The following is an 18,835-nucleotide window of genomic DNA, read 5'->3' as shown; positions in this document are numbered from 1 at the left end:
ACCCTCACATCCTTGATTTTTACACTTGTATGAGAAAAACGTAGGCTGTGACACCAAAAAGGTTAAGAAACACCTTAATAATTTAAGAGGAACGAAGGATGGAAGGACAGCTTTTACTGGAGTAAGCACCCCAGCATTCTCTACAACGCCGGCGGCCTTTAAACCTCGATGCTAACCATCAGCCCCCTTCCCTTCTGCCTAAAGATTTTCAAATTCATTTGGATGTTTTGTGACTAATCCAGTGAGGCTAACGTCCACAGAGAAAGAGGTCTGCAGCCCACTCTAGTGAAGGAGAAGTTAAACCTTCATCAGTGGTAGACCTTCTAGTTTCGGGGGGAACTGAACTACCAAGAAATGCCAGCCTCGGTATTTCCATTGCACGTGAAGGGCGGTGATTTTCTTGCACTTCCCTTCTGCCAGAGCTGCGCCCACAGCAGTACATGAAGTGTTGTGATGCTTTACTGCACTTATAGGGTAAACTTCTCACTGTAGTGATGTCTGTCACAACTGCTGCCTTTAATATTTGGCTCCTTATTCTTTTATAGATTCCCAAGTTGCCCATCATTGTCCAAATTTCTTCCATTCGCCAAAAGCAGACATGACAAGTACCCCGATACTCTCTGAAGAGTTGGGTCTGCTCAGCTGCTTCAGCTCCACATCACCTGAATGTGTTTTGTCTCAGTAAAGTTCTGTCCGACTCTACTTTCCCCTTTTTATTCTTTATTGCGTAGCCTTTACCAGAATGCCTCAAATCCCGTAGGCTTGCCACTCTTTGTAGGGCACTAGCTGTGCCCCGCGGCTCTGCCTGTGTAGTAGTGAAACAGGACATAAAGCGAAATGTAAAAATTAGTATTGAGAAGAACTTCTATTGGTAGCTTTCATAGCGGAGGCCCTCTTGATATATAATATTTTTGGTTTTGCTATCAGGAGCGAGAATGTCGCTGTGATCTCTTTTGTCAAAAGTGTAAAAAGTTGGCAAGGTATGTCTGGCCAAGCAGAAGGTAGGTACGCTCTAATGTTGGCATTGTATCTGATCGGAGAGGGTGATCCCCCGCGTGGCGAGAAAAGCACATGGCCGTGATATCTCTGCCAATGAACAGCTACCCTCTAAAAAACACGTATCTCTGATCTCTCAAAAACGTCAAATGTTACACTTTAACAATCTTGCTGATGGGTTAGGGACCTTCGACGAGGTGCCCTGTCCGGCTCTCATAGAGGAACTGCCTGCCTGCCTGTCTCCTGGAATCTCCTCCATGCCCTTGAGACTGTGCTGGGAGACACAGCAAACCTTCTGGCAATGCCACGTGGTATCGATGTGCCATCCTGGAGAAGTTGGACTACCTGTGCCAGCTCTGTAGGGTCCAGGTATGGCCTCACCACCAGTGGTGGCACTGACCGTAGCCAAATGGAAAACGAGTGACAAAACAGATGAGGAGGGGAAAATGTCAGTGGCCTCCCTCCACCTTTTAACCCATTCATTCCTGTTTTGGGGGTCATCTCATTGTTGCCCCTCTGGTGCATCTTTTGTTAATTTCATTATTTTTTCGAGCAGTTTATATACAGTCATGGCCGAAACTATCGGCACCCCTGGAATTTTCCCAGAAAATGCACCATTTCTCCCAGAAAACTGTTGCAGTTCCAATTGTTTTGGTATCCACACATTTATTTCCTTTATGTGCATTGGAACAACACAAAAAAACAGAGAAAAAAAGCCAAATCTGACAGTCACACAGAACTCCAAAAATGAGCCGAACAAAATTATTGGCACCTTTTCCAAATTGTGGGTAAATCGTTTTATTTCAAGCATATGACGCTCATTTGAACTCACCTGTGGCAAGAAACTGGTGCTGGCAATATGGCAATCACACCTGACGCCAGTTAAAATGGAGACAAGTTGACTCAACCTTTCTGTTGTGTGTCTGAGTGGGCCGCACTAAGCATGGAGAACAGAAAGAGGAGCAGAGAATCGTCTGAGGACTTGACAACAAAAATTGTGGAAAAATATCAACAACCTCAAGGCTTCAAGTCCATCTCCAGAGATCTTCATGTTCCTCTGTCCGCTGTGCGCAACATAATCAAGACGTTCACAACACATGGCACTGTAGCTAATCTCCCTGGACGTGGACGGAAGAGAAAAACTGATAAAAGACTGCAATGAGGGAGAGTGCGAATGGTGGACAAACAGCCCATTCAACTTCAAAACATATTCAGGGTGTTCTGCAGACTCGGGGTGCAACAGTGTCAGCGCCAAGTATCCGTCAACAGCTGAACGAAATGAAACGCTATGGCAGGAGAGCCAGGAGGACCCCACTGCTGACACAGAAACATAAAAAAGCCAGACTGGAGTTTGCCAACATGTACTTGAGGAAGCCAAAATCCTTCTGGGCGAACGTCTTGTGGACAGATGAGACCAAGGGAGAGCGTTTTGGTAAAGCTCATCATTCTACTGTTTACAGAAAACGCAATGAGGCCTACGAAGAAATGAACAACGCAGTACCTCCAGTCAAACATGGTGGAGGGTCGAAGATGTTTTGGGGATGTTTTGCTGCCTCTGGCACTGGAGGCCTTGACTGTGTGGAAGGCATCATGAAACCTGAAGACTACCAAAAGATATTGGGGCGCAATGTCAGAAAGCTGGGTCTGCGTCAGAGGTCATGGGTGTTCCAGCAGCACAATGACCCCAAACTTACCTCAAAAAGCACCCAGAAAGCGCTGGGGAGTTCTGAAGTTCTGGCCAGCAATGAGTCCGGATCAAAATCCGATTGAACACTTATGGAGAGGTCTCAAAATTACTGTTGGGAGAAGGCGCCCTTCAAATCTGAGAGACCTCGAGCAGTTTGGAAAAGAAGAGTGGTCGGAAATTCCAGTTGAGAGGCGTCACAAGCTTCTTGATGGTTATAGGAAGTGCTTGATTTCAGTTATTTTTTTTTCCAAAGGGCGTGCAATCAAATATTAAGTTGAGGGTGCCAATAATTTTGTGTGACATGATGTCAGATTTGCCTTTTTTTTCCTGTTTTTTTGTGTTGTTCCAATGCACATAAAGGAAATAAACGTGTGGATACCAAAACATTTGTATTTGCAACACTTTTCTGGGAGAAATGGTGCATTTTCTGGGAAAATACCAGGGGCGCCGATAATTTTGGTCATGACTGTATAGAGAAGACTGTACTTTATGACGTCTCCGCACATTCCCCTCTACATCTATAACCTCAGTCACTTACACAGAGTAAAAGACAAGCAGGAGTTAAGTTACAACTTTAAATAATGTATTATTGAGAACAGTCATAAAATTATAACAATAAGCAGAGTACAAGTGAATACTGGCAACCATACCACCCGATAGATGCTGATGTGGAGTTTCAGGTGGCACACAGACTGGCAGTTTATTTAAATGTCTCTAGTTAAGTCATTATTTCTAACTTTCTTTCTTCAGAACACGGCGCACGTCTCAATATGGCAGCCACGACTCAGTGTGCCCTTCTGTTCAGTCCATGGTGTGTGAGAGAGAGAGAGAGAGAGATGCTCCTTCATCATGATGGTGTGAGAGTGAGAGAGACGAGGGCTAAAGCAGGTAAATTTATCGCATTCTCTGCTCAAATCCCACAGCCAATAGGGTGTCGGGGTACAGAATGGCATCTGATTCCAAACCAAACAGCCAACTTTAGAGCAACAGAATTCTGGTGCCACACGTCCTCCTGGACACCTGCCCCCAAAAAACTATTTGTTGAGTGAAGAGCTTGCCATCTGGGTGGTCTGGGTGTCCTGTGGTGGGCTGACTGACAGAGAGAACGTCCGGCAAAGACTCGCTTAAAGGCAATCTGAGGCACTTTGGCCAGCCCTGCCATAAAATTCCCTTCCTGACTCGTGGGTTGGTTAGACATGAAGGCATGTCAATGAAATATTACATTTACTTTGTCTGACTTATAAATGTGTTTATCAATTTGTACACAGAATTACCCGCAGCGACAACGGCACAGACGACTCGTGAACAAACGTCGTCACTGTGCTCCTGTGTGGCGTCCCACAGGACAGATGTGCCCACATTACAGGCAGATAACAAGCAGGTCACTTGTACTTAAGAGTGTGAACCGTCAAGACGGGCAAATGTCATCTGAGCAAATGTCGGGAACTGAGCAGTGAGCCTTGTAATGTGAAAGTAGCGTCAACGCAGCCACGACACCTGAGAGAGCGTCAGTGGTTTTACAAAAAAAAGACGACGAATGAGGAAAAAAAAACGTCAGAGGTAACAGAGACAGACCTGAGCACAAAGACACAAGGCTGGCATGGCTGGCAAAGGGACCCCAACTAAGTCCGGACCTTCACTTAGGCAGTCAGTTATTTTGTGTTCAGCATTTGTAAAATGTGCAGTTTACCAAAGCAGGACTTCAAGGTGTCCATAGACTGGGATCGCCTGACACGTCGAGGAATTGCATCTCGCAGCCTGGACGCAGCAACAGGAAAAGTCCAATCAGCTGTGGCCTTCAGAGGTGACCGTGCGTGTCAGGCGACCTACGACACCTCAAGGGGGCGTGAGACTGTAGAAGATCTGAGATGAGCCGGGGAGCCAAACCACTCTGGGCTTCAACAACAAATAAAGAATAACACTGAGGTGGATTCGAAACTTAACCGGTAGCCAGTGTAGTGTGGCCAGCACTGGGACAATAGGACCCCGTTTTCTTTGGGCCTGTTACAAGCCAGGCCGCTGCATTTTGGACAAGCTGTAGATGTTGTAAGGGAGTTCGTGGGCAGCCCCAGGAGCAGAGAATTTCAGCAGTCCAGCCTGGACGTGATAAACGTGTGCATGACGGCCTCCAAGTCCTCGAGCGTGAGACTTGACTCAAATCCCCAGTGTTTGGAGGCGGGGCCATCCTTACTCACGCGCCAGCCTCTGTCAGAGTTGCCCTACGTCTCGCCACGTGTTGGACTGAGCGTCAGGCAATGGGCCTTAATTGGAAAAATCGGTCAAAGGGAACACCGAGATCTTCTTAAGATGAGAACTTGCAGCCCACAACGTCCACGACCTGCGACACGCGCACATCACTCTCAACATGCACATAGTTATGTCTGCCGCAAAAAGGAGGCCAACTTGGAATAATGGAGGTGACTGGAAAAAGAAGAAACAAATACAATTTAAAAAGAATTAAGTAATTGAGCTAACAGAGACAGACCTGAGCACTAAGACACAAGGCTGGCGAGGCTGGCAAAGGGACCCCAAGTAACTCTGTCAGTTATTTTGTGTTCAGCATTTGTAAAACACGCAGATCAACTTGTGGAGATTTACGTTCATTTTTCAAGGTTGCAAACTGCAAATTTAAATCCCCAGTTTATTCGCCATTGTAAAACTGGTTCTTAAACGTTTTCATCTTGTGACATAATTTGGCCTTTTTTGTGAATTCACAGAGCGGCATCACAGGACTCAACAATCGCAGTCAATCGTCATGCCAGGGGGTTGTATGCGTGCCCCCCTTTGAAGAATCGCCAGTGATCAGCATCCCTTTGGTCAGGACCCACACATCGGAGAATCGCAGACGTGGGTGGCAGCAGACTGATGAGCTTTTCTTCAGCAGCCCATCAACAATTAATTACGCAGGCCCACTCAGCACTACTGTGATTCTCAAAAGCGGACAACACGCCACAGCTTAAGAACCTTTGGTGTAAAACGATAAAATCTGAGAAAGGCCAAAGGGGGGGACGTCTTCCTCTTCTTTACGCGCTGCTCATCCACAGTATGCTGCTCAACTAAAGACTTTCGATTTTTTAATTTTGAAACTACGTTGGTGCAGAAGACCAGAAGCGGCCTAAGGGAGAAGATAAACAGCAGATGTGCTAAGAGACGATGTGTTATGTGCCCGGGGTAGTTTGCTCAGACTGGCAGTTTTTAAAATCACTGCTCGGCTTTAATTATATTTAGTAAAGATATCGCCGACCTGCTGACAAGCATATTAGAATATATTTATGCTAGGAATTTCATTATTTTAATCTACAAATGCAAAAGACGCAGAAGGCAACAAACTTACTTGTGTAAGAAGTCTTCATGGCAGCTGTCTCCAATGTCATCGTCATTCAACAAAGTGTCTTTTAACTGAAAGGAAACAAAAGCAAATAAGAAGCAAATTAAAAAAAAAAAAGTGTGAATGAGGCGAGAACCAAAGCTGTCAACGCGCCAGGCTGCTGACTGTACTTACTGTCTGTCAGCAACAAGCCTGGCAAACGAAGAGTGAAACACACAAATGGTGTCACGGATTTAACACGGAGGAGCCCCAGTCATGGAGAATATAAAAAATAAAAATGTGTGCTACGTGAGTCGATAAAAATGAGGCACTGACAGGTCATCTGAGGAGACTTGTAGACGATGCCAACCCCGATGCCACCCTAACAGGTAGGGAGCCGATGCAAACCCACCAGAGCCGTCTGAAGGACAAAAGTCGCTTCTGGGCCGGCGGCCTTCACCCTCCTCTCCCTCTCGTGTGTCGCATTGCTCCTTGCTGCCTCTTCGATAACGGGAGCCTCTTGAACCCGAGACACCGTCAGTGCCGTCACCGAAATGAGCGTGGCAGAGGGGGACAAAACATGCCATGCAGAGGGATGGTGAAAAGTGCAAGTGCCTTTATTAAAAACTCAACAAAGACAAGTGTTCAAAAGGTCACAAATGTATAATCTATAAAAACATCCAAGTGGTAGAGGAGGTTAAAATGATCAAATAAATAAATAAATCCATTACAAGAAAATTTAAATTTAGGCGGGCGTCTTCTTTAAATTCTGCAAGCCCTGGTGCCTTCCTTTTAAACTGACGTCTCTTATTTGGATCTGGAGAGACGTCGACCAGCAGGTGCAGACACCCATCTCGTCCGGCGCCCCTGTCCCCTGCCACCAATCCCGCTGCGTCCGTGGGCAACCCTGAGCCCTACTCCCGCCCCGAAACCACTGCCAATCTAGGCTTCACCCGGCGCGGGCGTTGTGCACTTCTACTGCTGCCGGCGAAAGTACCACCTGAGCATGACGGGCGCTGCTGCTCTCAAGGTGTTCAATAGGAGCCCCCTTCCTGAGCGATGGCCACACGCTCCTCTTTGGGGCTTCACTCCCGTTCATTCCACCGGCTTGTTCTCTCTCGCCTGCCTCTCGCTTCTTCTCCTGTCTTTTAAATCTCCGTTCATTTTTTTTTCCCTTGTGATCTTGTGCTCCCCTTTTCATAGGCTGGGGGCGGCTGCAGGTGCCTTTGCCTGATTGCTGCCCCGGGCTGAAAATGAGACAATCAGACAGGCAGTGCACAGTTGGCCGACCGCGTCCCCACATTAATTAACTGGCTCCTGCTCAACACCCCAGCACAAGCACGTTCATCATTCACTTATTAACAACGGAGAGTTTTTACGAGCCACGGAGCCGCTATACCACATGTGTACGCTGCACTCACTTGGAATTGGTTTTCTTCTGGCTCTGATACTAGACGGCCGAATCCCACAATAAATCAATCAAAGTGCCGTAGCGTCAACTAGTCAAGTCACTTCTATATAAATATATACACATATATATATATACACACTAATAAAAGGCAAACCCTCACTCACTCGTCACTAATTCTTCAAATTCCCGTGTAGGTAGAAGGCTGACGTTTCACAGGCTCATTCCTTACAGCTTCCTTACAAAAGTTAGGTAGGTTTCATTTCGAAATTCTACACGTAACGGTCATAACTGGAACCTACTTATGTACATATATACGGCCATAGCCTGCAGCTTGGTCGCCGTGTGAGGCGGAGTTGCGTCCCTCATCATCACGCCTCCCACGAAATTGAATGCCTGCCCATGGAAGATCGCCCGAGACAGCACAAGCACAGCTGAGAACCTTCGATGCATGTACTCCGAGCGGCTCACGTGAACAGACTGTGCAGGACTGGGAAAGGTAAACCCGTGCATGCAGTGCGTGATGTCTCAGATAAAGAGGAAGACGAGCTGCTTACTGATGTAGTAAGAAACAGTGACAAAACAATTACGTTGACAATCATGTTACGCTACTTTTTAAAATGTTTCCTTTTCTTTTTCATAACTTCTTTAACACACTACTTCTCCGCTGTGAAGCGCGGGTATTTTGCTAGTCTATATATATATATATATATATATATATATATATATATATATATATACACAGTATACACATATAAATTTTTCTATAATTTGCTTGAACATTCGGATTGATTTTGACACTTCTCTCATCGCGCTAAGTATTATAGTTCTCTTGCAGCAGCGATTTACTCGTTCAAATCCCCAGTGTTTGGAGGCGGGGCCATCCTTACTCACGCGCCAGCCTCTGTTAGAGTTGCCCTACGTCTCGCCACGTGTTGGACTGAGCGTGAGACTTGGCTTCAGTCAGGCAATGGGCATTAATTGGAAAAATCTGTCAAAGGAAACACTGAAATCTTCTTAAAATGAGACCTGCAGTCCACAACGTGTATGACCTGCGACACGCGCACATAACTCTCAACATGCACATAGTTATGTCTGCCGCAAAAAGGAATAATGGAGGCGACTGGAAAAAGAAGAAACAAATACAATTTAAAAAGAATGTAATTGAGCATCCACCCTGCCGTCAAAGTGAAACCATAAATCAAAAATCAAAGTGTAGGCCAGGCCTTTCCTAAATGGTGTCCCGTCCATGTGTGACATTTACAGGACTGCGGTGGAGATGAAACCAGTGACTGGATATCCTGCAATCCAATGTCCAAGTGCAGATTGCTAGACAACCAACACCTAAAAACAGGCAGGGGGCAGCCCAAAATGGGTCAGACGATGCCTCACTGCCCACCCCATAATGATGATGCCAATAAATAACTTAAGTCCCCCATCTCACCGAACCAGTTACATTAAATAAATAAATAATAAGTATGCACATTTGAGTAGCACATCTCTCACTACTCCGAGTGCTTTACAAAGACAGAAGGAGACCACTTCTGCCACCGACACCACGTGGTGCCCATTTTTGGCAGCCATTTTTACGCCAGTAAGCTCCCCACACGAGTTGTTAGGTGGTGAAGTGGTGAGAGAGAGAGACAATTAGAGACAGGGGATGATAAGGGGGCCAAGTATGACTGGGCCATGGAGGGCAACTTAACCAGGACATCGGGATATGCCCTGCTCTTTATTAAAGATGCCCAGGAGTCTTTAATGACCACAGAAAGTCAGGACCTCGGTTTTACGTCTCATTTAAAGGACGTCCCCGTCACTGCACTGGGGCATTGGGATCCGCATTCAGACCACAGAGCAGGCGCCCCCTGCTGGCCTCACCTGCACCTTTTCCTCGATGGTCTCCCAGCCAAGCACTGGGTGGGCCTGAACAGGCTTAGCTTCAGGTGGGTCACCTGTAATGAAGTGCAGGTTAAGGCTCAGGCTGTGCCGTTGCAGTTCTTTCGGGGGGCCCAGTAACACAGCAGATTTACATTTTGTACTTAAACTAATTATCAAAATATTCACGGAATTCTTTAGCAAATGCATCTGCATTAACAAATAAAGCAGCCAAGTAACAAGCTGTTTTAGCAGAGAAACCAATAAAGCGTCTTTGTGCAGGTCCACCTTTTAACTGCGACGACTTCTTCTCCCTCTTCCTCCTCCAGCACTTAGTCAAGCTTGTTCTTATCGCCTCACTTTCTCTTCTTCTCCTCAGTCACTGCTTACAAAGCGTGTTCAAGCCACCATGACAGATGAGGACGTTGCCCAGTTTGCCCCCAGACAAGCCCAGCTCCAGTTACCAGTTCCTTGTGTGACGTTCACTCAGGGCCATCGGTTTCTTCGTATTTTGGTAAAGTGCCAGGCTGTCTAACAGCAGAGCATCTCCACTCATCAAACACGCCACATCAGGACCAAAAGCGATGCAAATGCAGATGAACCCGAGTTGAATTTTCTAATATTATGCAGATCTTTTCTGAAATAAGCAATAAGCTTTACATATGCAAGTGTTGTGCTCGGCACTAAATTACGAAACAGGCCGTTTCCAAAAGGCATATGTCATATAACAAGATTGTTTTCTATTTGATAAAAAATGCCAAAAGGGAAAAAAAAAAAATCAATTGATATGGAAATAAGCCCGAGATAAACACATCCTTTATATTCCCTCCGGTCTGGATGGCCCGTGAAGCAAAAGATATTAAAAAACAATAAAGTGACATGTGAATCCAGCGTTAGTCATTAATTCTGGAGCAGACGTACTCAGCCTGAGCATCGTTTGGAGTTTTAACTCCTGGCTGGAGTACTTCGGCGCGTCTCTCAAGTGTCCCACATTCCGTTCCCATTTATTTTTGTGGAGGCTCAGAACGCTGGCACGCATTTACAACTAAAAAGCACCGACAGTAAGTCACGTTCATTTATGATGGAATGTGTTGGTGCCCAAGGGGGAACTGAGGCCCAGTAGAAGGCCATGTCAAGTGTAGTCTGTACGGCGACATTCACACTACAGCCAACAGCAACATCACACCAAAGAGCATGCAGAGTTGAAATCCAATATTTATTCACAAGAATTAAACACCCCGATATTCAAACCACTGCCAGGTGAGGCAACATCCATTATCTCGTCATAATGCCACCTGTCCAGAGGTGGCAAATATTAGGCAGCAAGTGAACGTCACTAAAGAGTTTTTTAAATTTTGGGGTATTTCATTTTCCTAAGGTGGTGGGGTTGGGATACCCCTAAATATTAATATATATATATATATATATATATATTGAAGTGCCATCCTGACAAATTTCAAATTTTAACAAAACGAGAAACAGCGAGTGGGTCACTTCTGCACTATAAATATACAGATAAAGCTTCGCTTGACTGACTTAATGAGCTTTGTGGTTGTGAAACTGCACATTCATTTACACCTTCACTCATTCTCTACGTGAAATTAATCTCGGCTCATTTTCTGATGTGATATTAAACACAACCAACAGAGCGAGACTTGGGCATGCTGAGCAAGGACAGTGGCAGCCCGTCTCCTGCAGGTGTACTGCACGGCGTATACCAGGCCTGAGAGATCAAATGACGCTACTAGGATTCAACTTTATTTAAAATGGGTCTTGCTCGAAAGTGCAAGGTGGCATTCGATTGTAAAGGACTGTTTAAGTCCCCCCTTTCATTTTGACATGAAGTTACTCCGGTCCCGTCCCACTGCGCTACACTTTGACCTACAGGTGGACTCAGAGCAGTTTTTCAAAATGTTTCTCTGGCGCCCTCAAAGTATCATTTAGCGTCCAATTCTGTGCCATTCACTCTTACACCCGAGATCCCAGAGTGTTGTTTAATGCCAAGGCCTTCTTGTTAAAACAAATGGAAAGTAATTCAGAATTTCCTTTTATTACGACACTAAAGCTCCCATAGCCTCATCACCATCAGCCAACACGCCGTGTTCCACATTTAGTCTCCTGTCCTACATGGCTGCAGATTTGACATGTAATGCCCGAAACTTTGACGTATAGTTAAAAATTTTCAGACCACCGTTATTCAAACACTGCTACATCGGTAAAAGAGAAAGAAAGTGGGCTGACTGTGCGGACCCCAACTAGATACTGTGGCAATCCCATCTATCTGGAAGAATCCACAAGTGCCAACTGGCTTTTTAATCGAAATATTGCAATATGACTGGCGCCCCCTGCCACTGCACAAAAAATAATAAAACAAGCCCACCTCCTTCCTGCTCTTTAACTCTTCCCTGTCACAGTCCGACTACCTCACCCGGATCGTATTCCTCCTAAACCTTCTCTGAACAGCAAGCCATTAAAGCAGCCATGACAAGGAGCTCAAATCCATATGAGCCACACACGCTGGCACTGCGCTTCACTACGTGATTATTGTTGTTATTATTTTTTGTTTTCTGTACTTCTGGAAAGCATGATGTGCTAATGACGATGCCATGTGGTGTCCTGCACTACAAATGTACTGTGCCATGTCTTGCCACTGCATGGACTGCTGGGAATGGGCAGCAGAGATGGTGGTGGAGTGCGGCGGCAGAGGGAAACACTTTTTGTGAGGTCACAGGGGGGCACCCTCTGTAGAAAAAGTCGAGTGCCGAAATAAATAAATAAATAAAAATCGGGAGGCACATAAACTTAACTGAATCAAACAATATTTGGTGGGGGAATTACAATGTTGTTGTTTTTATATCTTATGATGAAAGTAGCTCTTCTATTAATTGATTGAAGGAATTCATTTATGTGCACCTCACGATTTTATTTCATCACATATAACCACGAAAATTGGGGTTAAAGAAAAAATGTATTTTTGCTTTGTAGAGCATTTATAAATACAGTACCGTAGATCCCAGAATACAGGCCGACCCCCTTCTCTACCTACTAAATTACACGTATTTGCCGATGACCGGTATTTAAGCCAACCCCCTTCTCCAAGCAAAATTTCCTTAAAAGTGTCTCTTCGGGTATATTTATAACGTTTATCGGCGAGATTTTGAGACTGCCAGCATTTTTGATATATAATATAATGTGCATAATTTACCAAAACACCAATCATTTTTCTAATGTACTAACTAAAAAGTTATAAAAAGTGCCAAGCCTACTTCGATTAAGCTAGGAGCATGGCAGCACGCATGGTCGCAGCGGCTCAGGGCTCTCCTTTTCAGTGCACTTTTTTGTTGGTTTTGTACTTTTTCTTTTTTGTGCACGATCAGTTTGGCAAACATCCGCTACACCATTCAGAACCTTATAGACATCGGTGTCCAGAGCCAGACATCTGTTTCGAGTGTTTTTCATCACACGCACAACATCCCAGACAACATAGCGAGACCAGCGAGCTCTCCGTGGATTGTTGTCGGGTCTAAGAGACGACACAGACGGAGGAGGGAAAGAAAGCAGAAGCGGGGCCGCAGATCCGGCGTTATGCTAAAGTTAAGAAACAACCATACAAGCCCTATACAGAACTGCACTGAAGGAGCTGCTTTTACTCTCATTGTAGATGCGTATAGCGACAATAAAAGGAATTCTATTCTAGAAACAATTTCATACTGTACTCACCATTTAATTTGACATCTTTGGGCTGTAGTAAAGGAGGAGATATTTCCACACAATGTCCATCTTCGTTTCGATTGCGATCGCTTACTTTTACCTTCTCTTCCTTCCTTAGCAATTATGTGTCTTGCTTGCATGGTCTTAATGAATTATATATACAGATAAATCACTGCAATGACGGAAATTACATCCACAAACACATGTATCTGGGCTCCGACTGACGCTACTAACGCTCTCGGTTGTTTGATTACAATCGCACAAGCTGATACACGTGACCGCATCCGTTTCGTAACGCAAGATGTTGATCGTAAATCAAAACAAAAACTTTCATTTTAAACTTCCCGATAATTTATTATAAATTTTATTAATAAAATCAACAACTAAAATACTTTTTTTAAATAAATTCTTTATTTAATTTAAAGTACCGGCATGCAAAGTTACTTCTTCATCTGAAAGATGGCTCTGTAGTTTCGTCATTATTTACTTCCGTATTCATCGGCAAAACCGGCATTGCGCTGGAAATCTTGAATCTGAAACGATACTCGTTGTATAAACCGACCCCCAAACCAAGCCAAAAATCTAGGACGAAATTCTCGGCTTATTTAAAGGGATCTACGGTACTAAAAAGAATTACATTTTGGCTTCTAATTTTTCTGTTCAGGCTCTTATGGGATTAGCACTCGGTCGCTGTGAAAAAAGAACTATCTGTAAGTTTACAGCAAAACGTCCTCACGGTGATCATCGCGGCTGCTCCTTCACAAGTGTAAAGTCGGTCTGCGCATTTCCAAACTCCACTCACTGGCAGAGGCAATGATGGGGCAATCCGGCGCGTCTCTCACTTCATTCTCTCTCCGTCATTGCTGTGTGTGAGTTAGTTAATTGGAATCGTTAATTACAGCAAAATTTGTTACGTAATTGCATCGGTATTGTTCTCGATACTGAAACACGTATGCAAAACTTGAAGAAATTCGCTTCGCCAATAGTGGGTTTAAAATCAGTTGAAAGATTTGACTCAGACAAACAAATAAGACGGAGGAGTCACACTCAATAAAATCGTTTGATTAAAAAAAAATATATATATGCCCCGTGATGCTTTCTTTATATGGTTAATCTGTTTAATGGCCTTATTGATTGTAATCGATGACTTTAAATGTATCTTTTTCAATTTCTGTTCCCCGTCTATTTTATTACACTCGCTTAACAAACAGGCCCAAGCCTAAGGTTATTCAATTCTTTTGTAAGTCGCTTTGGATAAAAGTATCTGCTAAGCAAATAAATGCAAACGGGTCTGAAGAAAGTGGCAGGAAGTGAAAAGCTGTGGTCACCGCGGCCCTCCATGTTTGGAGCTGGACAGCCCCGGCTGTGAACCGTGCTGTCATTTTCTGCTGCCTTCACTGTGCTCTGTGCATGAATAATAAATTATAAAGAGTATCCACCGCTACTGATTACGATGAGGTTTAAGAATCAAGAGAGCATCTTACATCGATTTCCGCTGGAACACTGTGAGACTTCATGGAGGAGAGCAGCTCCATAACCGGAATAATCTCCGTTGTCAGCAGGGAGATGATGCTGTGACCCTGGGGAACAAAAAGAAGAAGAACGTGAGAGCAGCAGCTCGAGTCTCATAAAGTTATGGACGACAGCAAACCCACAAGCCCACTACATTCACAAAATCCTAGTCTTGTGGGCCTCTGAGCTCTTTCAGCGACCCCCAGGTTGTATTCTTTTTTTTTTTTTACTTTGTTCTCTTTTGTGAAGCTACAGGGTGGGGTGGAGGGGGGGGTTCAAATTAATACATAAAAATGTTTTACTTTGTCATCCTCTTCCTCATTTTGAAATAAAAAAAAAACTGAACAATGAAGCTAAGCAATTTGAAGATGGGAAAGGCGCAATATAAATAAAATGTATTACTATTGTCATTTATGAACAAATACATGCATACATTACAAAAAAGTAAGCAATAAAATGATAAAGGAGAGTCTGTTAGTTTTCAGACTGTGCTGTGTGTGTTTATTGCTGTTTTTATTCAAAGAGCTTCTGGAAAAAGCCAAATTTCCTGCCTGGGCAGAAATAAAGTTCATTTCTTCAGCTCTGTCTGTCACTTATTGTTTCCTTCATACTCTACACTGGGTTATCAGTGCTGATGGCTTCACTTTTGTTCTGAGGGTCTGCTTTTTAAAATGGACGCGTCGTTCAGCCATCTCTAAGGCAAGGGCGATGGTCACCTGGCTTTGTCACACTTGTGGGGATGGCGGCCTTCCCTGTGCTTTCATCTCTTGTGACTCAAGCAGCCTCACTCAGCCAGACCCCAACTGCCAAACAAAGAGATCCTTGCAGACACGGGGACAGCAATTCACCCCAGGCTGAAATGAGTAAAGAAATGTATTCCTCCGATGCCGGAGAGTCGTGCCCCGGCTGCCATAGATGGTTCACGGATGACATGCTGCACGTGCTCAGCTGTTCCTGCCAACATTCTTCCTAGAAGATGGTCGGACTGAATAAACTCGGAGCAGGCGACACTCGTTCTGTAAAACATCTCACCTGTCTGCTATTATGGATGTCTGAAGACCTGGTGACCTGCAAAGCTTAGGCAGCTGTTTTTAGAAACGAGTGTTTAGTGTCACATTAACACACCACGATCGGCACAAGGGACTCGCCATGCTCGGACGCCCTGAAGAATGAGGATGAACTGTCACATAGGCGCCTCTGCTCTTCTCCCGATCCTTAATGGACAATAACGTCTAAATTGCTGCTCAAAGACTGCTGGGTAACACACATTTAAATCATGATAGTGCGCAGTGGGCAGTACAGTGGCACAGTGCTCGACTCTGCATGAGCTGAAACTGGCCCTGGCGTGTGTGTGTGTTCATCCAGGGATTGTTCCTGCCTTGCACCTCACGCTTGCTGAGTTGGACTCCAGCTTCCCTGCAACCCTCCTCTGGATAAGTGGGCTTAGAAAATGGATGGCTGGATGGAAGTTGTGCCATCTTGCACAGGCTACTCTCTCACTCTTTCTTTACAACTCAACAAACATTTATGCTTCTTATAGATAAATAAATGTGAAAGGCACTATAAGACATACAGACAGACATGTCTGTGGATAACTTCAAGTTATTAATAGATGTCAAGTTCATTCAGAGAGTATTCAGACCCCTTTGTTTTCTCATATTTTCTTCTGTTCCAGTGTTTGCGAAAATCATTTAAATAAATTTTTTCCCTCCTCGAGCAACACTCAATGCCCTCAAATGACAAAGCGACTCCAGATTGTTGTTCCTCACTTCACCACTGTATATACGCAATTTTTTATTTATTTATTTTTTTGTTATTCATGTGTGACCGAGATTCATCTTCCTGGCTTGAGTGAGAGAGAGAAGGCACTATACGATAAATGTGAAAGGCAATTTATGATAGATAGATAGATAGAAGGCACTATATGACTGACAGACAGACAGACAGACAGACAGACAGACAGACAGACAGACAGACAGACAGACAGATAGATAGATAGATAGACAGATATGCTGTCCCCAAGGGGAAATTTAACTTTTATAAAAGCTCTTGAAATAAGTATATTTGTATATAACACATATTTATATCTACATATGCCGACTTCTGGCCATTTGTTGGACATATTCAGCGTTAACATTTATAATGCGTCATTTATAGGAATATATTTTGTAATGCATGTGGTAATCAGATGAGTTGTAGTTTTCATTCCAACAGATGGTGCACTGCCAACATTAGCTCTGCTGTGGAGATTCCTGAGGTAAACTGACGTTATAACCTAATAAACTAAAACTTAAAAGTAAGAAACATAGATAATAAAAAATACAGTGGCTTGCAAAAGTGTTCGGCCCCCTTGAACTTTTCCACATTTTGTTTGTCTACGGGCAACTGACTGCACTCAGACCAAAGGGGGCTGAATAATTACGCAGACCCCACTTTGCAGTTATTTATTTGTAAAAAATGTTTGGAATCATGTATGATTTTCGTTCCACTTCTCAAGTGTACACCACTTTGTATTGGTCTTTCATGTGGAATTCCAACGAAATTGATTCATGTGTGTGGCTGTAATGTGACAAAATGTGGAAAAGTTCAAGGGGGCCGAATACTTTTGCAAGCCACTGTAATTCAGAGTTCTAATCTTATTCAAGTCCATTAAACATTTTCACATTCTTTTCTCACTGATGGAGCAAAATGAATGCAGAAGTAATCTCTGTAAATGCCCAAGGAGTTGAAGTTTTGTCTCCTTGGACTAGAGCCCTTTAAATGCCATCTGGTCAACTCCTAGTGTGCCATCACATGCCTTTTCTTAAGAGTGTCTGCCATTTAGCCACCATAACCACCTGACTGGTGGAGAGCCACCGAGTTGGTTGTCCTCCTGGCAGGTTTTTCCCGTCTCAGCAGACGACTGACTTTGTGAAGCTCTGTTCGAATGATCATTTAGTATTTTGTCCGCTCCCTCACTAAGGCTCTTTTTGCCAGTTATTCACGTTGGCCAGACAGACAACTCGGAGTCCCAGTGGTTCCAAACTCCTTCTATCTCCCAACTGTTAAAGCTTTAGAAATGCTGCGATCCCCTTGTCCTGATCTCCGCCTCTCTTCACAGACGGTTACTCAGCTCACCACTCTGACGCATTCTTTATTTGTGCAAAATATTTCTTGAGACTTAAATTGTATTCTTTTTTTTGAATGGCAAAGAAAGAATAAATATGAATACACTGCACTCCTATAGCCCCTTTGCCATGCTCAAAGTACTACTGATGATTGCATTGGCAGAATGTAGTCAAGGAGTAGCAATTCAAATATGAATTTAAAAAAATGTGCTGGGGAGTAAAAACTGTAGACAATCCCCTGACACGAGTGATGGACCAATCAGAACAAAAGAAGGTGGGGCTTGTGCTCGGCACGCTTCCCAGAGCTCTGAAAATTGATTTCATTGGGTAACAGTCTTGCCAGCAATGACCAGTCACTTTCTGCACTCAGTTGCAGTTACAACATTTTTGGGAGCACTGCATTGGTAAAAAGACACGGCCACGCTGGTGACCTAAGATAAGAATAATAAAAATGGAGCAAAAGTTAAATTAGATAAACTTTCATAATGCTGAGTGGAAATTCAAACAGATACAGCAGCTAAAACATAAGAAATATGAATACAGACTCACAGGACTGATAATACAGACAATCGTACGTCGAGTGAAAACATCGCATTTCCTGATAGCAGTGGGCAGAAAAGACCCCCCAGAGGTACCTGTAGCTCAAAGTGCTCTAAAGAGAGCGCCACCTGGAGGGGACGGAGGAGATTTTTTATGTTTGCTCCCGTCCTCATTTTTCCCAGAAGAGTTTCCAAGGTGTCCAGGGATCACTTTCAGACTTTCCCAAATTTATTTCATAGCCTAACAAAACTCACTTTGGTTTTAAAACAAACGAGAACAGAGTACCAAAAATAATTTAAAAAGGTAATATGGTGACACTGCTTTCAAAGACTAGTCACCGAGCTGTCACAAAAAGCACGTGAAATTCACAGACACCACAGGGCTTTTAATGAGGTGACCCCCTTGGCACTGGCGTCGTCACATCCGTGTGTCTTAAAATGTCGGATTCTACTTTTATTAGGATTCATTTTTAGATGCCTTTGACTTACTGATTACTTAGTGGTTACCATCTGCAGTAAAGTGTTTGTTTAAAAGGTAAAAAAAAAACCAAAAAAAAACAAAAACCTTAAAACTGTGTAAATTTTACAGGCCAGTCCCGGGACCCCCGGTGGCTGCAGGTCTTTGTTCTTCCCTTTTTAATTGTGACTCCGAGCCTAATTAGTCGAGCTGTCATTTCTCTTTCTAAATTTTAG

General features: G+C 44.0%; 1 protein-coding gene across 1 annotated transcript in view; it reads right to left on the bottom strand.

Moving 5' to 3' along the window:
- Positions 1–18,835, bottom strand: part of c9orf72 (C9orf72-SMCR8 complex subunit) — a 120,434-nt gene that overhangs the window by 47,073 nt on the left and 54,526 nt on the right. The window contains exons 3-4 of the mRNA XM_039758141.1: positions 14,469–14,564; positions 6,018–6,082 (exon numbers count right to left, since the gene is read on the bottom strand). Of these exons, the coding sequence (XP_039614075.1) occupies positions 6,018–6,082; positions 14,469–14,564 (161 nt within the window). The remainder of the gene's footprint in view (positions 1–6,017; positions 6,083–14,468; positions 14,565–18,835) is intronic.

The sequence above is a fragment of the Polypterus senegalus genome, chromosome 7, assembly GCF_016835505.1.
Source record: "Polypterus senegalus isolate Bchr_013 chromosome 7, ASM1683550v1, whole genome shotgun sequence".
NCBI lineage: Eukaryota > Metazoa > Chordata > Cladistia > Polypteriformes > Polypteridae > Polypterus > Polypterus senegalus.
Note: the sequence above shows the minus strand (reverse complement) of the source record. Positions and strands in the feature narration are given on the sequence as shown.